The sequence below is a fragment of the Malaya genurostris genome, chromosome 3, assembly GCF_030247185.1.
Source record: "Malaya genurostris strain Urasoe2022 chromosome 3, Malgen_1.1, whole genome shotgun sequence".
NCBI classification, from domain to species: Eukaryota; Metazoa; Arthropoda; class Insecta; order Diptera; family Culicidae; genus Malaya; species Malaya genurostris.
The window spans coordinates 276394896-276421862 of NC_080572.1; the positions used below are offsets into that span (position 1 = coordinate 276394896).

At 36.0% G+C, this 26967-nt stretch overlaps 4 protein-coding genes across 5 annotated transcripts in view; 3 read left to right on the forward strand and 1 right to left on the reverse strand.

Moving 5' to 3' along the window:
* Nucleotides 1–5754: 5754 nt before the first annotated feature.
* LOC131437098 (CCAAT/enhancer-binding protein zeta) lies at nt 5755–8963 on the reverse strand. 2 transcript variants are annotated; one of them, XM_058606199.1, is made up of 4 exons: nt 8884–8963; nt 7011–8820; nt 6703–6952; nt 5755–6630 (listed from the first exon to the last, which is right to left on the reverse strand). In XM_058606199.1, exons 2-4 carry the CDS (start codon nt 8812–8814, stop codon nt 5778–5780), a joined length of 2907 nt encoding a protein of 968 aa, XP_058462182.1. In that variant the 5' UTR covers nt 8815–8820; nt 8884–8963; the 3' UTR covers nt 5755–5777. The 2 variants fall into 2 exon arrangements, with proteins under 2 accessions (XP_058462182.1, XP_058462181.1); XM_058606198.1 differs by having other exon boundaries at nt 7011–8926.
* A 5141-nt stretch (nt 8964–14104) lies between these two features.
* On the forward strand, nt 14105–14785 carry LOC131438123 (CCAAT/enhancer-binding protein gamma). The gene is made up of 2 exons (XM_058607940.1): nt 14105–14271; nt 14345–14785. The coding sequence occupies exons 1-2, from the start codon at nt 14194–14196 to the stop codon at nt 14660–14662; spliced, it is 396 nt and encodes a 131-aa protein (XP_058463923.1). The 5' UTR covers nt 14105–14193; the 3' UTR covers nt 14663–14785.
* Nucleotides 14786–14934: 149 nt separating this feature from the next.
* LOC131438122 (iodotyrosine deiodinase) lies at nt 14935–16227 on the forward strand. The gene is made up of 2 exons (XM_058607939.1): nt 14935–15255; nt 15370–16227. The coding sequence occupies exons 1-2, from the start codon at nt 15063–15065 to the stop codon at nt 16074–16076; spliced, it is 900 nt and encodes a 299-aa protein (XP_058463922.1). The 5' UTR covers nt 14935–15062; the 3' UTR covers nt 16077–16227.
* A 4913-nt stretch (nt 16228–21140) lies between these two features.
* The window catches only part of LOC131439595 (ribosomal protein S6 kinase alpha-5), a 72801-nt gene continuing 66974 nt past the window's right edge, over nt 21141–26967 (forward strand). Inside the window, exon 1 of the mRNA XM_058610812.1 lies at nt 21141–21556. The gene's annotated coding sequence lies outside the window, so the exon portion shown is untranslated. The remainder of the gene's footprint in view (nt 21557–26967) is intronic.

Below are 26967 nucleotides of genomic sequence, written 5' to 3' on the forward strand. Positions count from 1 at the left end.
AAAGCTTTGTGAAGAAATAAGCGTAAAATATAAGATCAGCCTGGTAACTGGCCAAAAAATGCGAGCAAAGAGAAACCATCATCCTATTTTTGTGGGTTTGAAATGAAAATTTATACTTATGTATCATTCGCATGCATAGAATTGGCCTCATCATAAAAAATGCGTTACTGCTTCAATGTTCTTTCTCTTGATCTATTTTCGACATGTTCAACTGATAAAACTGATTTTATGTTGGAACTCTAGGAAGAACTAATCATCAGTTGGATACGCAATGTAAAAGTCAAAGCATTTAGGTTCCCTCTCAGCAGGCCGTTCAATTTTGTTGGTCTTTGAGCGCTTGTTGAACGACATATTGCACGAAATATTCGTTCAATTTGCTGGAACGTTTTGTTGTTGTTTTTTCTCTTGCAAAAATAGTGTGAAAATTAGGTGTTACCTTTACATAAAAAGAAAATTTGTTGTTATTCTACGTAAAGTAGAAGTTTTGTGCAGGTATGTATTGTTAGTTTAAACAAATAAGTGGAAAAAAATTCAGAAATTCTGCAGTAAAACTAGTCCAACGGGGCTCCAACTCCTCATGTTAAAAATGGCTCAACAATGGACCTCTGTCTGCCGGGTTTGTTGAACGAAAAAAATGGCATTCGGTTCAACGGTCTGTTTCAAAATCGGCAAACGAAGGTCTCGTGTTGGCCTCCCGTTGAACGATTGATTGGACTTTCATTGGACCAATGATCCAACGTATTGGACCAACGAAGGACCACCGTTGAACGTTGAACTAAGTGGGTTGACGCGGTTGATGTAAATTCCCAGTGAAATTTGTCGACCCGCATAAGTCCGATCATCGGTCCGATTATAGGACCGATTGAGCACGATATGGGGCCGATCGTAGCGCTTCGATCGGTCCGTCATCGGTTAATTCTGCACCATTTGCATCAACCGCGTCGACCTAAAAAAAAATTATGTTTACATTATGTATCGCTATAGGAACAGAGCGAAAGAACATCAAACAAGGCATTTTCGAGCCGACATCTCCCCGATAGGATGTGAAATACATTCTTTTGTTTCAATCATAGAGGCTTTAATCTTAAGGTCATTCGCCTCTTAGGGCCAGAAAAAATCTGACCCTATGTTCGAGGTTGGAAATCCAACCCCGATATATCTCATCACCTGAGTAATCAGACATCCGCTCTCTGCTTTGGTATATTTTCACTCTTTTGTTCTACCGATACACTATGCAAGCTCGAAACGCAATCAAAAGCTTTCTTGCACGATGCGTCCGATGTTCGGATTTACTGGGTTGTGAAGAATTGTCCGATGATCGGACCGATGCAGTTCGACAAAGTTCACTGGGATATTCCGATCGCTCCCATCCACATTATCAGATCCGAATCGATTCCGAATCGGCGGAAAATTTCCATTCGGAATTCCATGTGGAATTCCGAATCAATTCCAACTCCAGTGCAACAACCGATTCCTAATGAATTTCGCCTACAACCTACATTATCAGATCCGAATGGATTCCGAATCAATTCCGAATCGGCGAGAAATTTTCATTCGGAATTTCATGTGGAAATCATAATGGATTCCGAATCAATTCCAACTCCAGTGCAACAACCGATTCCGAATGAACCGGTTCACCTACTACCGGTTGATTCGGAAATCATTCGGAATTGAGTGAGAAGATGCGGACTGAATTGTCAATTCGTCTTCTTCTTCTTCTTTCCTGATTTCGTTTTCGTGCTGATTTTCAGTTTATTTTTAAACGAAAACATTATATAACTGAATATACAAATTTAAATCTTCATGTTTTTCGGATATACAGAACTAGTAAATAACCAGTTCTTCTTAGAATCCCAACATAAACTATTGAAATTCGCTGGAAATTAACAAAACGGCCTACCTTAGTCAGCATCATCCATTTCTCTAGCTGGAGTTTAGTGAAATGGCTTGAGTCGCTTAAATTCAGAGATGCCAGGTAAAAATTTCAAATATCTGCAGACAGGGTCTGTAAATCTGAAAAAAAATCTGCAGTCAGAAGTATGTCTTGCTGGCAGCAATTTCTATATAAAGTATGACACGCAAAACTGACTTGGTGAGCAAAAAAAAAAAAAAAGGTCGCGGAAATTTCAAAATTCTGTAAATATAGACGAAAGTCTGTGAGAATTTCAAAAATCTGCAAAAGTCTGCGAGAATTTTAAAAGTCTGTAAAAGTCTGCACAACAAAAAATGTCTGCAGCACTATACCCCAAATCTGCAGATTTACAGACAAATCTGCAGACCTGGCATCTCTGCTTAAATTTCACACTAACACATTCAGAAAATGAGCGAATATTCAATGACATTTATAATGTCACTGTCAATCAGGTTGATCGAGCAGCCAACTCAGGCGAACTGAACCGATCGAGCACTAAAAAATCATGCAGTCGAGTAAGAATTCATTGCTCATTCCGTCATTTCGATAATGTGGGAACCAGTTGATTCGGAAATCTGTCGGAATTGAGTGAAAAGATGCGGACTGAATTGTCAATTCGTCTTCTTATTTTTTCCGATTTTGCACGTTTTCGTGCTGATTTTCAGTTTATTTTTAAAAGAAAACATTAAGTAACTGAATATTTAAATTTAAATTTTCATGTTTTTCGGATATACAGAACTAATAAATAACCAGTTCTTGTTAGAATTCCAAAAAAAAACCATACAGAACCTGACAGAAATGAGCCTGTTTCATATGTGTTTCACTGAATTCAGGACGGCACTAGTGTACCTAAACAATACGGGTGCAATGAATTACGAAACAAAAATATTATACAAGAGAAAAAAGAACTTTATTACGTTATTATTGAATGAAATGAAAATATTGCGAATTTTTCTAACAGCGCTGCATGGCAACAAACTCATCAATAAAACACGTAATAAATCTCCAAACATGCGTATTTTGTAATCATACTACCTTTTAATTCACTCTGCCCAACGTCTTCTCTTTGGTCTAAAAAGATAACTATTAATATTAATTGATAGAGTTAGAAATGAACTGTTTTTGAAATGTGGTGTGTGGCTAAACAGTATCTAACGTATTTAGTCTTGTCAATGAAAACGCAAGGAATTAGTAGCCATTTGTAGGAGTATTTGTTATCATTGGATGATCTTCTAACGACTCGAATGAATAAAAATAATTTTTCGTGATGCACTAGTTCCCTCTATATTGTACTGCGCGAACTATTTACTATCGGTACACCCCTTGTGTTATGTAAAAGTTTTTTTACTAGTTGGTTCCCCCTCGTTTGTCAACACCGATCAGCTGCTTGCAGGGATGCCTGATTTCATCAAAATATTTGGAAATTAATCGTCACAGTAAATTATTATATTACGTTGATAAAATATTTAACTTTTTAGCGATGTTGGAAGGCAACCATTTATTTTTCTCAACGTTGTTCATCTAGACTATTTTTTATTGTGTCGGTAATTTTCTCCCATAATTAGGTGGCGGCAGACCGGAAGCAAGTAAATATTGCAACCAAACGGGTTCGATTTTGTATTGCGTTGGAGGATGGGAAGTAGGCACAATTATGTATATAGTTTTAGCAATATGTATTAAATCTGTATTCTGCATGAACGTATACAAATCAATACATTACAGGTAATTGTATATGAATGGCAACTCTGTTGGTAAATGAAAAAAATAAACACAGTCTAGATGACAAACAGGATGTTTTTGATAGGGTAACGTGGCGCCACACTTCCGGTGAAACCCTCAACGAGTGAACACGTCGTATCGTGTTAGTGCGGTGAAAATTCGAGTATTTCGCGAGAAAGAAAGGATTTTCATCCGTACTTCGGTGACTCCACGTTGTCACATAGCGAGGGTTTCACTTGTAGTCCAGTGAAAAGAAAGTCCATTGGACTATAAACGAAAGCTAACTGGCTATAGCTAAATCGCTGTGCCATCAATCGGCGTCATCTCAAGTGAGGTGACGCCACCAGAAGTGAAGAAGAAGAAGAAGAACGTGGCGCCATCATGACATATGCGAGTACTGTCCCAACTAAAGGAATATTCGAAATGACCGTTAAAATGATTGAAGAATCTAATTTGAGTGTCCTGTCTGATAGTCTGTGACTCTGTTTCCTATAAGTAGTTCAAATTGATATATATATATATATATATATATATATATATATATATATATATATATATATATATATATATATATATATATATATATATATATATATATATATACATATATATATATATATATATATATATATATATATATATATATATATATATATATATATATATATATATATATATATATATATATATATATATATATATATATATATATATATATATATATATATATATAAAGTTAAAACGTTAAATAACTTTGTAATGCTTCATATATCCGAAACTTTTTGCGTTCGACTTATAGTTTCTTCGGCAAAGTTTTTTTTCTCGTTAGAAGTTCTAAATAATAGGCTTTGCACATTTTTTATTGCGATCAAATTACGAGGTATATTTTTGTGAATGAGTTCCCCGAAGAAACGTATGTGTATGTGGATCAACGTTTTAGCAGCAAATGAATTAGGTTTCCGTTTTTACCGATTCAAACAACTGTGCGTTCGAGTCAGCTCTTCGAGATTGCAAAATGTATGTTTGTATGTGACAAAAATATGCACATACTTTTCTCCGAGATGATTGAACCGATTTTCCCAAACTTAGACTCAAATGAAAGACACTATTGTCCTTTTAAATATCGTATATCATTCCGGAATTACAGGGTGGCGAGTGAAAAAAAAACTGCTACGGTCCTTGTGGTACGAAATGTTGTATGGATCTGATTTCCGGTGGAATTACAATGTGATGAGTGTTTGAAAATCCTAGCCCTCGTATGGAGCAACGATGCAAAATAGGGGAAAATTGTTCTAAATTGGACTCATACTGTTTTAATACATACACACTTTTTTTCGCGGAATCTAGGCAAAATAATTTCCGAGATTTGCACCACCGAGTACTCGGTAATCATTTCGGCTAAAGATAAAATTACTGAGTGTCGGTAATCTCAATTTTGAATTACGTCAGTTTTTACCGAAATCGTCAGCAAGAAGTTTCCTGTCAGTTCGGCAAAACATCTACTGAATTTTCGGCAAAACAAATTTATTGAAACTTCTGAATTACTGAGCTTCCAGCAATTAAAAGTATACAAAGAATTTCTCATCAAGATCAAGAGTTTATTCAATTATATTACATTATTGATTAAAAAAAAGAGTTTATTGTATTTTACTTATGTTTCGAGTACGTACAATTACATTACTGATGAGTTCAGCACAAGATTTTGCCAAATCTCGGCAAAAACATGCACTTTGACGAAAAATCAGTAAATACATTAAACGAATCTCGGAAAACATAATATTGATTACTGAGAAATCAGAAAAAATTTATGTGGCTGATCTGTCTCGGCATATTACTTTACCGAACTCGAGAATTGGTTTCTAATGTGAAGATCACATAAGCTCTCTCACTTTTCTTCGAAATTGTTCAACCTTAAATCATAACAAACAAAAGATCCAAATAAACGATATTCCAGATTTACATTAGATTTAGGTATTATATCACCAAACTGAAAATTGAATATTTACACAAATTAAACGTAGCCTCTTGTCAAACGAGAATTGCATCAGCTGTCACGCGACCATTTCTCCAACTTACTCACGTGGAATTTCGGACACAACAAATCCACAGGAAACACAAAAGTATTGTCGAACATAGAAACGCTATATTACTTCTTTCGCTTACCTCCCACTTTACTGAGACCACTCTTTGATTTGGTGAACGGTTTCTTGGTGCCTCCTTTAACAAACTTTTTTTCCTTCGTACCGCCGCCTGACGAACCATGCTTCTTGCTCACGAAGCGCTTCTTTCCACTCTGCATCCGATTCTTTCCGCTGAAACGAGCCTGTTCCCAAGCCATTTGTTTCGTGGAAGCATTGTCCTTGTTAAAGATTTCACCCAATGTTCCATGGAACGTATCCTTCGAGCTGACGTTCTTTTCCAGCATTTCCGAGAAATCATCAGCTGCTGCGAATAACGAGTTGAAATCGTTCGTTTTCAATTTCTTCTGGAACTCCTTGTCGTTTACAGTAGAATCGCTCTTGCGCTTTTGGTTTCTGGACTTGGCAGGTTGCAGTTCATCCTCACCGCTGTCCAGGTCCTCCTCTTCATCGCTTCCGTCTTCATCTAGCGAAATACTACCACCATCACTAAATTCATCTTCTTCAAAGCCATCATCTTCGTCATCGTCATCGTTATCCCCATCGTCCACATCCCTAGTGTCCTCCCAGTCACCGAACTCTTCCTCGTCGTCATCCTCATCCGCAGTACTCTTGCGCTTCTTCTTTCCAGCTTTCTGGGTTATATCCTGCTCGAATTCATTCATAAAGTCTACGTCTAAATCTGCTGCATCATCGTCTCCGCCAGCAATACCGAGCCGATCGAGATACGAATCAAACTCATCGTCATCGAGCGATTCCGCATCCGACACATCTTCGTCTGTCGTGGTACCAGCTTTTGCTTTCTTAGCATCAGCAAGTTCTTTGGCCTCCCGAATTCGTTCTCGTTTTTGCTCCAGGAAACTGAAATATGGAGAAGGCATTTGCACTTTTAAATTAGAAAAATAAATAGACATCTCATTCGCGGACATTTACCGGAAGATATATTGCTCGTCCTCGGTGCAACGATCACTAGTCAGCGAATGTACGGGTAGGCCTCGGGAGCCGCTTGGCACATAATCACCCTTCCGCTGGGCCACCCCCAGTATCTTCTTACGAGCAACCGGTTCTCCGTTTTCACTTAGTTCCGTTTTTGGTTTCTTCGGATTTTTGAATGCGAACCGATCCAAAAAGTGTCCCAGAGAAAAGTCTCTCAGTGGGTCCCCGTAGTAGGTTAGAGGTGTATCTGGAAATTAGACATTTATTAAACCAAACAATACAACAACCCTTCTTGCTTAACTTACTATCGATAATACTTTGAGCAAAACTTCTCACAGTCGGATGAAAATACTCCAAATATCGAGTGAGTTCGTACTTCAGGGAGTATTTGGCACCGGCAAACTCCGACGCTCGGTGGAACGGGTCGTACCGGGAAACTTGACGATTGCTTTCGGTTTTAACTTTCTGTCCCGCTACCTCAGACGGCTCCTCGTCTTCTTCCGGTTTATTTTCAGCTAACGAAGGATCCAAACCGTCCAGACGAAGGTTCTTCCGCTTTCGAAGAACCTTATTTATGATAATTAAAACACCGCAAACCCGAGCCGGTGGGAAGTAGAAAGCAATCTGAAGAAGCCGTTTAATGAAAGCCTGAGCTCGATCCGGAATCGGATCGTTCTGAATGGCTCTATGAAGAATGTAGAAAAAGATGTTCGTTATTCGGGGCCCAATCGTGGCGATTTGGGGATCCAGTAATTTCCTGTAGAGCGCATTGTAAAATCGATTCTGTTCGGGTCCCTTCGATTCGGTGATCTCCAGTAGCAACGAAAGTCCCTGACATGCGATGGAAATATCCGCCAAATGAATCAATCGATATACCGTATCCAGTACCTCCGGTTTTACGAAATTTGCAATATCAACGTCCCGTTTCACGTTTCCGATAGCCTTCCGAAGGCAGGTCAAAATGGATTGCATGGTTCTCGAGTTAACTTCACCCTTCTGAGTTAGAATTTTGAAGAAAGAAAAGCAAATGTTAATCATCTTATCGCACGAACTGAAATCGCCATAATTGCTAATCGCCGCTAGAAAACTTAAACCGTAGTGCTGTGCACTAGCAGAAATGTTATTTCGGAACAGCAGTTTCTCCGCTTCCGCAACAATCACCGGACACATCGCCGAATGCTTTTTAGCGACCTCAGACAAATGGTATAAAGCTTTCACAGCGACCTTTTTCCCTGGATCTCCGAGCTTATTAATCAACATGGACAGCAGATAGGCTTCTTTTTCCGGTATCATCGTGAACAATTTCGAAGCAAACTGAATCACCTTCATCTTGGTATTGTCCTGACCGGTTTGAATCAATGCGGAAAGATTGTTCAGAAAAGCGAAATAAACATCTCGCAGGGCGTCTTCGAAATGCCAGTATGCAAAAATACGATCTCGCAACGTTCTGTCGATGTCCAGCTTCTTTATATTCTTCCAGTCTGCCCCTCGCAATGGCAAAGAAATCAGCTTCCTAAACGCAGGCATAATCGAGTTCAGCATCAACTCCGTCAGCACTTCAACTACTTCCAAGTGACCATTGTTGGATAGTTTAACCATTCCGACTACCGTTTCAAAGGCTTGCAAGTTGCACAACGGATTGGTTTGTACCAGCAGTGCACCCGCATTCGCTCGATCCCGTGTGGTTCCTTTATCCAGAGCCGTCAGTAACCACTTCGCATCCTGTGGGTTCTGTATCATTAGATTGCGACATTCAGAATCGAAGGCCGATTTGCAAAGCTTCCGCAGTTCGGATATTTCTGTGTCCTTCAGCTCGATTAGTTCGCCGGTCGTATTGTAACCGTCGAAATGCTCGTACCAGCGTTTTTCAATTGTATCTCCATTTTCTTGTAGAAATTTAGGCAAATGCTTATCACTTTTAATTTTCTTATTACTTTTTGGCTTTTGATCGGTCTCGTTGGTCGAAACCGTCACATCAACCGGAACCTCAAGCTGTTCACCGTCGTCCGTAAACACAATTTTCTTCTTCTTCTGCTGTTTGGATGCTGAATCATGATCATTTGTTTTCGAAATCTTTTTCTGATGCGTTTTAAATTTATTGATAGCCATCCCAATCTGCAACGATCGTTTTTATCAGATTCTTGGAATATTTCTTCTACACATAACTAGCAAAATTACAATAAAACATGTGCGCGAACACGATTCTGTTTTGTTATTTGTTTGTGACACTTCACATATGGATACTGAAACCCATCGGTTTTGTCCGCTACGATTGAACGATATATTGAGTACGAGGGATCGAACAATCGAAAAAATATTCGTTATGTTAAAGAGAACAATAACAATGCGCATAATTTGCATTAGAAAATTAGGCTCATTTACAACCAGAGATGTCAGATAGTATAGAAAAGCTGTATTGCCATGTACAAAAAATCTATACACTAAGGTCTTTTTTTATGCGGTTTTTATGCGACTTTTTTATGTGAATTTTCAGAGTTATGCGAAGTTTCAGAGTTATGCGGTTTTTTTATGCGAATTTTCAGAATTATGCGGTTTTCTTCTATGCGGTTTTTGTGCAGTTTCAGAGTTGTGCGATTTTTTATGCAAATTTTCATGCAGTTTTTTATGCGGTACTAATAAAATGACATTTCAACAGTGAAATTATGTTAAAAGATATCCCAGCGAAAAAGACTATAAAATGAGTATGGTATAGTACTGTAAACATAGTTTTTGCTCAACTACAAAGTAAAGTATACAGATGATATGATTTGTTGTTGCAGTATACTGCCCATCCTCGCATATCAGACCCATATCGATTTTCGCCAATTTTGAGTTAGCTTGAGCAATGAAATCTATCCTTAATATACTCTCAGAAATTGCAATAAAAGTTGACGGTTTGTTCAGTAAAATGTGAAAAAATATCAATCCATATCTTTCCCATATGCATAGTACCTGCATATCAGTCCCATTCAAAGTAAATTTCAACAATTTCATTTGTTGCAATATTGTAATGGCAAAGGTGTATTACCGATATTTCATGTAATAATACCATGATTTAGCATTAGGTAGCACAATAAATCAAAAATTTCCGAAATAAAATTTTGATCGTATTTTTCTCGACATGCCGATTTTACATATGGGACTGATATGCAAGTATGGCCTTTATAGTATTTGGTTATTTTATAATACGCTGTACACACTTGAAACTTAATTTTGATCTCGGCGAAAAAGGATGCCGAAAACGAACGGCGAAGCAATATTTTACTGACATTTCGGCAAAGAAAGCTTTTTTCCAAAATACTCGGTATATTATTTCCGAGTTCTCGGCAATTCAAAATGTTATATTCATATGTTATACGGTTATGTAAATTACCGTGTTAACCAGCAATTGGTCATTTTGCCGAAATCAGCAAATTATTGATATCAACTTATTCTGATAAAGTAAACGACTTTCAGACAACCGAAACTCAGTGATTCATCAAAGTAGTCAATTTTCTTCAGTGCAAAACTAAGCGATGTAAATAAGCGCTTGTGTTAATACGTGGAATCAGTTGCAACTAAAAATTGAATCCGAATAAAGCGCTATATTTCGTGATACAAATTTGTTCATTGTTCGAAGATTATTCGTGACCAGAAATCCCCCAGAGCATACTAACAAGATGAAGATCCTCGCAATGCTAATCTACTGCATGAAATTGATTGGATTTCGGTATATTCCCTTAAATATGCAATGTTTTATTGAGCCATTACTTTCGTTGTAGCAGGAATACGATTGTCTGTGGAAAATAAAATTGTGTTCCCTATTGGAAATAACATGAGAGTGAATCCATTCTACTTGTACATGTTTAACAATATTTCCTTCATCTGATATATTGTTTCTGTTTATTCCACTTCCAAACCTATCCGTTTAACCGCCAACATAATGTGGAAATCAAAAAAAAATTATGAATTGAATTTTAACTGGAATGTTTTACCGAAATTCGGGAAAAACTCTAAGTATATAGTAACAAAAAATTGCAGGTGAATAAAATAATTATAAAGAACTAACGCTGAACCACAGACTAACAGACATGACAGCATGAGTAAATTCTTATAAAAATTATTTTTCATGATGCACTAGTTCCACCTATATTGTACTGCGCGAACTATTTACTATCTGTACACCCCTTGTGTTATGTAAATTATTTTTTACTAGTTGGTTTCCCCTCGTTTGTCAACACCGATCAGCTGCTTGCAGGGATGTCTGATTTCATCAAAATATTTGAAAATGAATCGTCACAATAAATTATTGGATTACGTTGATAATATATTTAACTTTTTGGCGATGCTGGAAGGTAACCATTTATTTGACTCAACGTTGTTCATCTAGACTATTTTTTATTGTGTTGGTAGTTTTCACCCGAAATTAGGTTGCGGCAGACCAGAAGCAAGTAAATATTGTAACAAAACGGGTTCGATTTTGTATTGCGTTGGAGTATGAGAAGTAGGCATAATTCTGTATATAGTTTTGGCAATATGTATTAAATTTGTATCCTGCATGAAATTCGCATGGACGTATACAAATCAATACATTACAGGTAATTCTGCATGAATGGCAACTCTGTTGGTAAATGAAAAAAATAAACACAGTATAGATGACAGACAGGATGTTTTTGATAGGGTAACGTGGCGCCATCATGACACATGTGAGTACTGTCCCAAATAAAGGAATATTCGAAATGACCGTTAAAATGATTGAAGAATCTAATTTGAGTGTCCTGTCTGTTAGTCTGTGATTAAGTTGCGGCAGACCAGAAGCAAGTAAATATTGTAACAAAAGATTCGATTTTGTATTGCGTTGGAGGATGAGAAGTAGGCAGAACGAGGCACAATTATGTATAAAGTTTTGGCAATATGTATTAAATCGGTATCCTGTATGAAATTCGCATGAACGTATACAAATCAATACATTACAGGTAATTCTGTATGAATGGCAACTCTGTTGGTAAATGAAAAAAATAAACACAGTCTAGATGACAGACAGAATGTTTTTGATAGGGTAACGTGGCGCCATCATGACACATGTGAGTACTGTCCCAAATAAAGGAATATTCGAAATGACCGTTAAAATGATTGAAGAATCTAATTTGAGTGCCCTGTCTGTTAGTTTGTGGCTGAACCTTCTGAATTAAATTTACTTTGGCTATTATCGTTGTAGTATAGTTTTGTATGGCTTTGTTTGATAATGCTCCAGCCACCTTCTGTAACAAATGCGCGAATTAAAAAGATTTATTTCGCGTCAGCCCAACTGAATTATTCTAATCCACATTTAGAGTAGTTTTATCTTCTATGGAACATAACATCTATTTTTTCCTGCCAAATATAGCAACAATACATTGAGACCCATCATATGCATTGTTAAATGTAAATATTATACTCATTGCTTCTCGTGTATATTGAATTTATTAACCAATTCAGAGTCTTGAATTACAGCTACACGTTCGATTTAATAAATAATTATTAGTTCATCGAATAGATCAAATATATTATTTTGTTCCAACTCTACATCATACACGAGGATAATTTTTCACTTGTTACAAACCGGTACAATAAACTAAAAAATGACACAAATGTGGAATATATTATGAGTGAAAAAGCATAACTAACTCAAATACAGCTATATTCAAGGCTATAGCTAAATTGGATAAAATGGCAAGTCTTCTCTTGATATAATCAAATCCATTAGATCTACATTCATCGATAGAGCTGAAATCAATATTAAATAAGTGAAACAAGAGCAACGCAAAACAATTATAATTTTTTCTTCTACCCCTTTTGACACTGTCAATAAAACAGTTGAATGATTACGCTCAAATATTTTTGAACAGTATTTTGCTACTGAGTGATAATTATAAATCAAAGTGCATACAAACGTGAGGATGTTTCACTGAACGAGAGTAATGCTAAAATGGATTATACACCAACCATCTCTTCAATAGTATTCGCTAAAAAGTGGTCGATAAAATTGGCGTTTTTGTAAAGTAACGTTACATTACAGACTATTCAGTATATAGTAAGGGCCTGACCATAAGGGAAATAATCAATAAGTCAATAATAATAAGAGAAAAATAAACGAAACCATAATATATCCTCGAAACACCATTCCTGTGAACGTAAACAGATGGTTCCGATTTATTCGGGTGGTAGCTATGCTATAAGAATGTTTGTTTATCTTTAAATAGAATCAAGTTATAACTTGAATGGTATTGAGAAATTTTGCTTCGTATCCAGTGATTCTTAAAATAAAGTAAAGACAAATCATTTTCTAGGTGATATAAAACTATTTCATTGTTGTAACAATATGAAAATACGAATTAGAACTTACTCGCGTTGTTTGTGATAACGACCATTAAGCCACCTATAAAAATTTATTTTGAAGAGGAGTTCCGAAATACTCGATACTCACTGAGAGTAAGTCATAATAGTAAACGATAGAAAAAGATTTCTCTTTCGTATGGTGCTAGGACAGGACCTGATAATTGTTTCTGCCCAAGTTCTGGTGTTAAAATTAGCACTCTATTTTTCATAGATCACCAGCAATTTTTTCTTAGTATCAGTAGGATCGTAATTCTAGCCATGTTTCGAATCTGTACGTTGCGAATCGGCTGCGAAGTCTTTTGAAAAAGAAAGGCCAAATTCCACAAAAGGAATGTAGAGCCAGGAATTTGCTTTGCAATTAGGTTTTGCACGATGACGACACAAATAAACTGCCGATGAATCAAGTTCATCTTGGACAGTTGCCGTGTACTTGTTTTGTTTTGCGACTGCATGTTAAAAATTGAAATATGACGAAAAAGTGCCTGTTAAAAACGTATTCCACAGTGAAAAGAACTAAAAAGATTGCCCTATATGTGTTTTCAGCATCAAGGAGCGATATATGTATGAATCTGTTTAGTGTGAGGCGACTAGCAATTTTTACATTTAAACGATGAACTTCTGATGAACTTTTAAACTGTAAACAAGTACACGTCGACTGTCAAAAAACGTTCATTCTGCTCATTTTTGTGAGGTTATGTCATGTTCGTGCAAAACCTAATTTCTTCCAAAGTGGATGTTGAAAGGGTGCTATTAGAGTGCCTATAACCAGAGTGACGACATCTCATCCGTAATTTTGGCAACAATTCAAAACATTCCATTAGCTTTACATTGAATTGACAGGTTGTTTGCTCGTTTGGAACTGGGAGCTGTCATTCCAAACGAACAGCTGTCGCCACTCTGATTATAGTCACTCTAGGTGCTATATTAATGAACGCTTGAATTCAACTATATAATTAGTTGTTTCAAACGATAGCCATTCCTCTCCGTGTGTTTCATATTGACGGTTTCGTTTCCATGTGTTCCATGTATTGTTTACAAATAAAACAATTTTACGAGAAACATTAAACTTTCTCCATCGGTTTGAAAGTTTAATTTCTTTTGCATTTAGTTTCCAGTTATTTTGCTGGAGTGATGCCTCCAAAAAGAAAAGCTCCCACAACCGATGAAGACGACGATGAGTATAGAAAGAAGCGCGACCGAAACAATCAGGTGAGATTTAAAATGAAATTCAACTTTACTATTTCGTCATCCGATTTCTTGTTCTACTGTTGGCTACGCGTAGGCCGTGAAACGAAGTCGAGTAAAATCAAAACAACGAACCGAAGAAACCCAGCAGACAGTGAATGAACTACGAGTTAAAAATGAAGTTCTGGAGGATAAAATTAAAAATCAAACCAAGGAGCTCAAATTCCTAAAAGAACTTTTTTTGACTCAAGCCCAAGCAAAATCCGACAAATTAGTTGGAGTCAATTTGGCAGATTTACTAAAAAGCTCGGACGAAGATGATGAGGAAGAAGAAAGCAATAATGCAAATCGCAAGAAAAAGAGCGCTGAGAAGACTAACGGTCGGAGGAAGGTCGGAAGTTCCAGTAAAAGTTAAGCTTGTACGTAATACATAAGGATATTTAAATAATACGTGTCTCGTTTCTAAATGTATATAGTTTTAATTGTGCTTTCAACAATAAAAATTGTTAATATATATAAAAATGAAACAACTACCGAAGATGTCTTTAGCTGTTTTATCAGTAATTAGAAAAACCTTGACCGCTATACTACTGAATACATACGCAATTTGTTCTTGTGAATAAAGGTCATCGACAAGTGGGGTGTAAATGTACATGGGAAGCTAGTTTGAATACGTTATATATGTATTGCCTGAGAATGATGATCAAACGATCTCAAACGCGACGTAGTACTTGTTAACATCTTGAACTAATGTGATGTGAATTGGGTGGCGTGCATAGAAGAACAATTCGCAATCACAATAGTTTGGCCGGAAAATGAGTCTTGTCGAAGATTTAATTCTTCTGGTTGATCGATCTATCATAATCAGTTGCTGGAAGTACATTTTTCCTGTACTGGTAGTAGTTTATTTGATTATTTTTTTGTACGATAAGCATCGTTATGGAAGAAGAAAAGTCGAAAAACCAAATGTGGCTAGGGAAAAACTAGATGGATTAGAATATGTAGGAGGTTAGTTTTAAACTAATAAAATATATAATACATAAATGAAGTATTTTAAGCTGTTAATTAGAAGTATGTAATAATTCAAAACGTTGGGATATCAACAATTTCTCTTCTCGACAGAAATTTATTCTGAAGAGTTCGACCCAACACCGGTGCTCGAAGAAAAAGAACATGTTCCATTCGTCGGAGCCACAATTGTTTTGGACGAGAATCCTATTAAAGCAGCCGATCGTTTCTATGATATCGTTAATAACCGTCGCAGCGTACGTCAATTCAGTTCTCGACCAGTAGATGTTTCCATCGTAGAGAAATGCATTCACGCGGCCGGTACCAGTCCAAGTGGCGCCCATACAGAACCTTGGAGCTTCTGCTTAGTTTCCGATCCCAAAACTAAAGGCCAGATTCGCGAAATTGTTGAAGCAGAAGAATTGATCAACTATCAACAGCGAATGTCCAAACAATGGACCACCGATTTGAGACCTCTGAAGACGAACCACTTGAAGGAATACCTAACCGAAGCACCTTATTTGATTCTTATATTCAAACAGACTTACGGAGTCAAGGAAGATGGCAGTAAAAAGCAGCATTATTACAATGAAATCTCAACATCAATCGCCACTGGAGTATTGCTCTGTGCTCTGCAAGCTGCGGGCTTGAATTCTCTAGTAACCACTCCATTGAACTGTGGACCAGCACTTCGGCAGCTTTTGAGCAGACCAGTGAATGAGAAACTGTTGGTACTTCTTCCGGTAGGCTACTCGTCTAAACATTGCACCGTTCCAGATCTGCACCGAAAGCCGATTGAGGACATTTTGGTGAAATATTGAGAGATTTATGATTTTATTAATAGGTTTATCTACTGTTCATTGGCTAACACTATTCCAAAGAAATTCAATTTATACTATATATAATAATTATGTGAAAATAAGCAAATTATGTTTTTTTGATGTTTTTCTGAATATATTAGTAACAGTAATATTTCTTCAACGATCTAATCAATACTGGTGGAGAACAACAATACTCTAACATCCGAATACTGGGTTGAATATTTCATCATGAACTTGCGATAAAAAGTGGGTGGGTAATGTCAGAGACATCACTGGATGACGTGAATGCGAATTAAACTTCACACTTCTGAATATCTAATATCGTTCTCATAAGTAGATATATTGTGTAAATTGTGCAAAAGAAAATAAAAAAAGAGTTTGCCTGTAGAAGTACATACGGTATGAATTACTAAAATTCCAATAGAAGAAAATATCAAAAAGTTCTTCAATAATTGTTTTACTGAATTTATGCACAGGTCAATTTTTGCATTTTATACCTACCTAGTTGGTGACACGAAAATTCAATGCATTAAAACCGTCGTCCGAGTACGAGAAAGACAAGCTTCATGAGTTTTTCTCTCTTATACTTGTTGAAACCAAACAGTTTAGATAACTATAGGTTTGAGTTATTTGTGATTATTTCATACTACTGAAAAGTTCATTAAAATTGCAAATTATATTTTCGATACCATGGGGACAAAATTATGTTTATTGGTTAAGTTTAACAAGAGATATTCACGATTAAGTTCCTCCCATTCTTGTACAGAGTAAGTTTAGAAAAGGTAGTCCATACTAAAAACCATTTATGTTAAAAAAATGTCGTTTACGCTTGATGTTAAACTTAACCCAGTTCCCATTCTAGCTATCCATCCAAGAGGATCACTTCTCATCTATTTAATATATTAAAAACATTAAATAATAAGAAGTCTGAATTATAGTTCCTTTTGAGCAGCGTGTGTCACTTACAATTCACTTTTTTCAGAGCGCGTATCGCATTAACTTTAAATTACCAGCATATTAACTTGGTGGGGTTCGTGTTTCACATGAAGAAAGTGTGTGAAAAGTTTGAAAAAAGTGAAGTAGTTTTCAAATGACGATGGACGCGGACTTTCAAAACCTGCTTTCGAGAAAAATTCGTTCAAAGTTTATTGTCTATAAAACTAAGGAAACAATTTATTTTTCTAGGAAGTGGGTAGGGTCTAACACTTCCAAAAAAATCTTTCTACATATTTTGTTAAAATGAAGCATTTTAAGAATGTTTTGTAAGATTCCCAAGTCTGCCTCTTCGCAGTATGAGATAAACAAACATAAAGACCCATAACTTCCAGATTCCACATGAATTGAATGAAAACCGAAAACACTAGTGAAATTTTGCTTCAAAGACACTAATACTAATCGCTATAGACCAAATGATTAATTTGAATCGTGAATTGATCGAAGAACAACGAATGGGTCAGCAAATACCTGCACACATAGAAAACCCGATTCAGGACACAATGGCCATCCGCCCTATTCACCAAACTTGGCTCCTTCCGACTACCATTTTTTCATCGATAATGCATTGATTGAGCAGCACTTCGGTTCTTACGAAGAAGTCGAAAATTTGGTGTCTGATTGGATGGAGGATTTTTGTACACTAAGTTCCATGAACATTAGAGTACTTATTATATAAAAGTGCAAATAATTGGACAATTCATATTTCGTTCTCAGTATTTGTTTTCCGGTGTCAGTAATGTGGATGACGTACTTTCCTTTGCGCTGCGTTGTCATGCATTATCTCAACTGGCAAACCACTCTAAACTCTGGACTAACTCAGACTAATAAATTCATTACATTCCGGAATAATCTCATCTAATCCCGAAATAAAACTTCTATGAACCTGCAAGGCCCACAAAATTCCTCCGGAACTGATGCCGCACTAGTTTAGGTAAAACTTGGGATTAGACAAAGTTTAGAGTGATTTACCCTCTGCGTATCTCCGAAATTATACAGTGTTTTTTTATCTTCCAGAATGTGTTCCTCACATTCAGACCCTGGCAGCTTGGTTCGAAATCAATCTTCAGTTCAGTAACGCCATCGCACGGCATCACATTCAGCATATCATGTCAATTGTATAGGCACACAGTGCTGCTATTTTGGCGCGCTTGAATTTGACATTTATCTCAACTACTTTTATGTACAAGATTCGATGCAGACTCGCCTGAGGGCGCCATGCTCTCAAAAAAGGATGTTACCAATGATTTGTTCGGGAAATGTGAGAGCTGAATATTTTGTTAATATGGTGTCTTTGTCACCTTATAGTGTCAAAGCAGACCCTGTCAGCTTGGAGCGAAATCAATCTTCAGTTCAACAACCCCATCGCACGGCATCACATTCAACATATCATGTCAATTGTATGGGTGCGCAGCCTTGCTATTTTGGCACGCACGAATTTGACATTTCTCTCCCCTACTTCTATGTACTAGATTCGATGCGGATTCACCTGAGGGCGACATGCTCGCCAAAAAGTATGTTGCCAATGATTTGTTCGGGAAATGTGAGAGCTGGATATCTTGTTAATATGATGTCTTTGGTCAAAGGTTCTTTTTTCAATGTTAACGTGCTCGCTATATTGTCAGTCACCTGTTATACCCATCGGGTCGTGATGTAAGCTAATCGGTAGACCGCTCCAAGAATGCATATTTTCGTGATAATTTTCAATGAAACAATATTTAGTGCAACACAGAAAACGAATACACAGACTAAAACATTTTTAACCCCTTCAAAATTTCTCAGTTTTTGTTGAGAAATAAAATCTTAGAAACTTAATTTATAAATTTATTGAAACGATTTCATAGTTCGATAAAAATTTACCATTTAGAGTTCCATATTTAATGTATTCCAAAAGTTCGTTTAGTTGCATCGCGTTATATTTCGAGTGTTGATAATTCTTCTTGAAATTTGGCTGTTCAGAATTCTTTTCATGAATTTAGTAATCTGCTTAAACCCTAAGACAAGACCTGACAACTGTTGGGACTGCTTTCGTTACAAAATGAATCAGTTTCTGATTGGCTGAATTTTATGTTGCTACCCGCACATTGTGAAAAGGAAAAACTTTTGCAGGGTACGCGAGCAATGATGCCGAGTATAAAGAAAATCAGCAAACAAGTTTATTAAAATGTCTAATTTTAGCTCACCAATGAAAATGAAAATTTTCAGGGATTATTTCACTTTTTTCAATCTCATTTGTAATAAATGTTTATAGTGGCAGCACTGTGTAATTAAAATCAGCATCAAGCCGTTTTTCTTTTTAGTGAATTAAAGTGTAATCAAAACAGATTTGTTAAATTAGTGTAAACTCGAAAGTGTGTTTAGTTTTACGGGAAGGAATGAACTGTTGTGTTCTACACGGTAGTCGCACTAAGCATTTCTATCCAAACTTGACTTTTTCCGGTTTCAAAAAGATCCGGTAATATGTCAACAATAAATTCGATTTTGCATTCAACATGAGATATTTCGTGTTTTGTCATCAAAGCTCAAATAATTGTTATTAAGCATTAATATATAATCAAAAAAATGCATTCACCAAAACATTTTTCATGTTTATTTCAAATCAAAAACCGAGTCTAAAAATTTAAATTTAATAAATATTTTATTCTTAGCATAAAGTTATTAAAAAATCTATAAATATGGCTACACTGTAGCCGATACGTTGATATTTATTCCATAGGGCGAAAATGACGAGAAGAATGATTCAGAACGAAGAATCAGAAATCAGTTGTCAGGTCTTGTCTTAGCTTAAACCAAAATATTTTGTTCAATTTCGTTTAAATCATTTCAAAATGCAATTGGAAACCAAATCAATACCTACACTGTTCATTTGATTTTTTATCCACAGTTCATTTGCGAGCAATTTCTAACCTATAAACCAAAACATTTGCTCCACAGAAGTCGAAGGATTTCTTTTTTTCTGCTCACAGCTGACATCCGTCGCGCTGCTGCTATGGAAAGAGCTAAATCGGAATATAGTTTGTTTTAAAGTTTAATCAAACATTCCCGTTGCAGTTGAAAACTGGAAACTATTTCCAGCAACAATCATTATTATCATGTTCGACGTGGAATATATGATGTCACAAATACCGCACTTAACGTGTGTAGTAATGCACTTTTATGCGCACTAATAGCGACGTTATCATTGACCAACGTGATAAAAGCGATTATCGGAAGTAGGGATGTCGTAATTTCGATTGAATAAAAACCCAGGTAATCGAATAATATTTAATCGATTAGTTTGAAACTAATATTCGATCATTAAACTAATCGAACACTCAGGCAAAATGAGTAGTGAAAATCACAAGGCTAATCTTATGATTCATCATCATTTCAAAAGATTAATATGAAAAATAATACCTCTATTATAATGTTTACGACTCTGCAATATACATCTCATCTATCACTATTATAGTTCTCATACGAACAACTTATGAATTCCACAGTATATGAGAGAAGTTATGTTTGTCATAGAAATTTCGCACAATGTTCCTAAAAATTTCATAAGGCTTTTTATTGGAAATCCAATTTTCGTGATTTCATAAGGCGGTCTTATGATTCGCATACGATATTCTTGTGACTAAAAACCATATACGATATCATTATGAAAATCCCTTTTTTTGCCTGAGTGAACCATTTGAAAATTCCAATGACAATAATCGAATAATAATTCGAATAGTTTTACAATTAAACTAGATTATTGAATAATCGAGTAATTCGAAAAATCCGACATCTCTTATCGCATGTTACGTTTTTCAGATCTTAACTACATCGACAATACAAAGTTGTATTTGAGCCGTTCGGTGGTTTCCTAGAATTGCCATCAACGCAAGTTTGGCCCTTCTTCAGAACAGTCAGGATGTTTCATTTCCTTCGTTCCGTACCGAATGGAACGACAGGTAAAAGAATGGTCTAATTGTCAAATTCATGCAGCGCCATCTTGATGAATGCAACGACTTGAACGACTTCGCATAAAATGTGTATGAGTGTGTGTTTGATAATCGGTTCGACGAAGTAACCCGTCCGTAAAACAGTACTGAAATTGTATGCGAACGCTTCAAACGTGTCAAGTAAGCATTCACAAGGTTGAATTTTTCCCGTCTCCTGTCTGTATTTTATTCACTCCAACTGGAAGTGCAAGTGCGATCCGTAGTTCTTTGAATATAGTTTTCTGGTGCGATCAAGAAACAATCGAGTGCAAATACTTATCCACGATATTGGCTTGCGTTTCGCTAAACGCTGTGTGGTTCAGTTTCAGTGTATCAGCATCAAAACAGCTTTCGTTTACGAAACCAAACGTAGACGCAGCAGAAAATGTAATCGCCATTTTTGGATGGATTCACGCAATCTTGTTTGAGAAAAATTTAGTAACAGATTTTAAGCTTCTGGTGCGCTCTTCGGGGCTGAAAAATAATTCCGAAGTGTATTCTAATAAGTGGAACTGATTTTCGGTAAGTTTGTATCTTTTATTCGCATCACAGGAGCCAATTTTATAGTCTAGTTTAGGAATGGGGATTTCCGGTAGTTCGTGTACAAAATGCTAACCCCTTCGATGATGTGAGGTTATGCGATGTTTACAAAAGTTTATCATCTAATCTGACAGTAGAAACCCATTTTGGCTGTAAATGGTAATTTTCTGAAAAGAATTCTGTTTGTTCTATTTGTATTGATTCTTACAGTTGATTTGTCTATTTGTGTTTCCGTGAATGTTTTTATCAGTAAAGTACTCCCCCGATAATCTGGCTCTAAACAATAGCTAAGCATCACATCAACATAAGAGAATATGTGAACATAACGAAATTGGTGATGATGGTATTAGGTTTTGCACGAACATGACATAACCTCACAAAAATGAACAGAATGAACTTTTTTTGACAGTCGACGTGTACTTGTTTACAGTTTAAAAGTTCATCAGAAGTTCATATTTCGAATGTAAAAATTGCAAGGCGCCTCAACAGATTCATACATATATCGCTCCTTGATGCTGGAAACACATACAGGGCAATCTTTTTAGTTATTTTCACTGTGGAATACGTTTTTAACAGCACTTTTTCGTCATTTTTTCAATTTTTAACTTGCAGTCGCAAAACAAAACAAGTACACGGCAACTGTCAAAGATGAACTTGATTCATCGGCAGTTCATTTGTGTCGTCATCGTGCAAAACCTAATATGAAACACCAATGAGCTCCGTATATGTATGTAGGTCTAGACAATTTACAACATAACTTAGCAAAATTATCAAAAATAAGGAGCGGCGCCCGATTGTTCTGTTGATTTTTACTCAAAATTTTGAAAAATGTCAATGTTTTTTTTAATTTGATTAGTTTTCTAACAAGTTATTTTAGTAATTAACATTATTATTACACAAAAGTCGTCAAGTATATTGAGTAACAGAGCTAAAAAACAAACGTCATAAAATTATTTAAACAAAAGAAAATAATTTTTTTAGAGCACCTTCTTACTCTCAATTATTATTGCCGTCACCTGAAGCACAACGACCGTTGGTCAGGATATTTTCATTTGCTGCCGACATGTTTCTTTTGCCTCCTATCGAATCGTAACAACCAGCGATGTCTATTTTTAATTGTCATTCTTGGATTGGCAACCAACGTAGGTACAGTGAGTAATATTTGCTGCCTTGTTCAGTACATATATGAGAACAGCGGACATCGCTGCGCGTTTGTATGAAACATTAAATGGTAAACCACATTTAAGCTTTTGTCTTAGTTTGCAATGTATGTAATTGTAGAGAAACAATATTAATTTCAATAGCACTTGGCTGCTTTTATTTTATGATAAAGATACATCTGTTCTAGAGACTTGTAACTGCCATATAATGCAATGTTTTTCGCTAAGGCAGTTTGTAAAAAATATGCTTTGTGCAGTTTATAAGAGTGTGTCCATGCAGTACATCTATTCAAATAGTATATCAAGGAAAGAAATTTTAAAATTCGAGCAAAAACTTGAATTTTAAAGCGAATATAAATCGAAGTAGTGTCTAAATTTTGCAAAAAATATATGTTAATTTAATCAAAATATTGATTTAAATAAACTAATTCACTGAGAACAATAATCATCATGTTTGTTAGTTTCAAGCAGCAATGTTTGCTATATCAAACCTGATTTTCTTTTGTTACTATTTTAGTAAAAAACTTGTAGCGTGAAACCCAAGTTTGGTATTTTTTTTTTATTAATTTTCTCTGGTTGCACTTGGGTTAAAACTGATAAAAATTGGCAAGGTTATACTGATGTATACCCACACACTTAAATTTTTTAGCTGAGTCTTGACAAAAAATTACCGAGATTCGCACAGCCAATCGAGTAATCAGCAATCATCTGGGAAAAAATTAGAATTACCGAGAGTCTCGGCACCCTCAAATTTGACAAATGTCAAATAATGCCGAAAACGTCAGCAGAAGATTTTCTGTTTGCTCAGTGAAACTTTCACTGAATCATCAATAATTAAAAAGTTACCCTATTAATTTGGTTTGTGATTTCTTACCACGTCATTTAGGATCAAAAATTCATTTTATTTACACTTAAAGAGGGTTTACGATTTTTTTTGCCGCAATTTCACACAGCGAAAAGTGCACAAATCTAATCAAATTGTTCTAGATTTGCACTAAACTGAGGATATTTACCTTCGATTTGCAAGCACGAAATCCTAATAGTTCTTTAGAAAACTTTTGGAGCCATTAGAACAGCTGATTTTGTGTGATGCTTTCCAGTGTTGTCCTCATTTCGTTGTTTTTTCACCAATGCAAACGACTAGCAGCTGTGACGTAATCGCTCTTGTCGGAAGCAAAACTAGCTTTGCAAACGACACACAATACATCTGCTCGCAGTGACGATAGAATCCAAACTGATCCAATTTTTGTTAAGAGGTTTCTTTTCACGTGATTTCGTTTGTAACTTTTTCACCAATGGGTGGTCCTAACGGCTACAAAAATAGCCGCATACAGAATTTTAATGTCGATTATTTCATTTTTGGATTTGCATTTTATTGAAAGAAACTATCAGGATGCTGTACGGGATTCATTCCTGTGGAACTTACAACGATATTAAGCACTGTTCGGAACATTTTTCTCGAACGATTTGTTGTACAGCAGCAAATATTTTGTTCTCTTCCTCAGAACGCGTTCTGATTGGCTGGTGTTGACATGGGTCAAATGAGACAGATTTTTCAATAGTGTACTATAGGAATACTTCAATGCTGTTGCTATACACGTTTAAGTTGAACAATTTCGATTCTATTGGTAGTTAGATTATATAAATCCTTTCACACATCACTGAGCCATGAGCTTTAAAAATACAAGAAAGGCAAACGCGCCTTATGAATTATTCTCTTTGATACTCGTTTATACCAAACATTTGAGATTATGTCACACAACTGAAAATTTTATCATAAAATTGTGATCATATTTCCGATGGCATGTAGCAAAAATTATGTTGATTCGTTAGATACAACAAGAGATATTCACGATCGAAAACTTATCACTCTCTCAGAGGGTAAAATTTGAAAAGGCGCCCCATAGTAAAGTAAGTCGTATTCACGGCAATATAAAACTAAAAATAGATTTTAGTATATTGATTTTAAACTTCAACATTTTTCAATATTAAATGTTGCATATTGTTCAAATTGAACTTACTTCCATCCATTTAACTATTCCATGCATTGGGTTATTTTTTCGCATATCTCCCGAAGTTTCGTCTCGAGGACGCTTTAAGCCCCGAGTTGGGTGTTTTTCTTATACAATCGCGAGTACTCCGATAAAATCACTTTTCATAAAACGAAACATGTCGCTATTTTTGTCCAATATTTTAACTTGCAAGTGGTTCCACGCTTCTTTGAAGCTTGACGCGTTAGGCAGAAGCATTTCATATTCTATCGATATTTTTTAAAAAACAGTTACATAATATCGAGCTATGAAGTGTCTCATCTGTAATTTTAGAAATCTTAGAATTTGGAGCATATTTTGTAATAGATCATTCAATTTTACCAAACTATTCACATCCGTCACCGTCACCATTTTTCATGGAACCATAAAGCCTGATGTGATGTACCTCTAAAATACTATCCATTTTGTCAATAGAAAATTCCGAAATCTCGGTAAACGTCTCTGCTGTTGTCGGCATATCTGTAGTTTACTGATAAATTCAACAAGAAATTAGTGAAGCATTTTTCCAAAGTGTCAGTAAATGCATTTAACGAAGTTCAGAAACATGCGTATTGATAACAGAGTAATCAGCAAATTTATGTGCTGCCGATCTGTTTCGGCATTTTATTATGCCGAGCTCAAGAAATTTTTTTAAGTGTGCGAACAAACTTTTTTGTTCTTATTCAATATTTGAAAAAAGTCTTTTGAAGAATCCTTCAGTAATATTAATGGAAACAAGAATTATATGAGAAAGGCATTATAGCACCACTAGGATTAAAACATGTTTTTGAATATTAGTTTATTTTCCAAGAAATGCGGAATAATTCTAGTGATTTTAGTGTCTGAATCAGGTTTTTAGAGTTTTTGGATCACAGGGGATCAACTAAATTGTGATCTTAACCGACCGTGCACAGTCAGACCATATAACAAGTTCTTTTTTAGCCGGAAGTCTTATGCGTTGTGTATCATAACATCCACAGTAGTTCAGTTTGCAGAATGATTCCCCCGGATTGGAGAAGGTTGCAGACGGATTTATAACTGAAAGCTTATGACGCCAGTTTTTGGATTTCATTATTTTCATTTTATCAGTCATAATTTCAGACCGTTTTTTTTATTGGCTAATAGAGAAAAGTTCTGCATTAGACGTGTTTTCTTGTGGCGTATGTGGACAACACTGAACTGAACTTGAACTATCGAGCAAGGTTTCTGGATTCTAGAATACTGAACCTGAACCTGAATTCTTGAAAGAGATTCTTTATCGGAATATGGATTCTGAACTTAGTATACGGTACTTAAATTCGGAACATGGATACGGAATCTAGACCTGGAGTGAAATTCCTGTCAGAGACCTTAACCTAGATTCTGGACCTGGATTCTGCACCAGAATTCTGTTTTCTGAACTTCAGTCAGAGTCTTCGAAACTAAACTTTGAACCTATTTTGCACTTGAACTGTGAGTCTAAATTGGATCCTGGGTCTAAGTTCTGTAGGATTCCTCTATTTTAAACCTGAAACTAAATTATTGATAGAGATTCTAAACCTAGACCAGGATTCTGAACCAGGACCCTGGAGTTGGATATCCGACAAGATATCTGGATCTGAATACTGAATCTGGACATGGTTTTTGAACCAGAATACTGACAGAGATTCTGAGCCTGAGGTAGAAATCTACACTTGGATACTGAGCATCGATTTGGATTATAGACCTGAATCTGATTTCTTGACTTAAACTCTCGATGAAGGTTTCGGGTTTAAATATGGAGCAGGATTCTGGAGCTAAATTCAGAATTCCAATTTTTATTCAAAAAATTTGACAAAGATCTTTACCTGAACTTGAAATCTGCATATGGATTCTGAAAGGTAATATTCAAGCTGGATTTGGACTTTGGTTCTGGACCAGCATTCTGACCCCGGATCAGCTCCTGACAGAGTTTTTGAACCTGAAACTAGATCCTAAACCTTGACTTTTCACCTGTATTCTGAACCTAGTTTCTGAACCTAGTTTCAGAACATGGATCTGGCTTCTTGAGCGAAAATCGGGATCCGAATTTTAGGTCTGCATTTTGGACCTGGGCCCACCGTTGACAGGAATACATTAGTTTTTGTGTGTTTCAGACATAAGTTCTGATCCCAGGCCTAGATTCTGGGTCTAAATTCCTGACAGGATTCTGTGTTTGAATCCCGAACTTTTTTTATCTGTATTT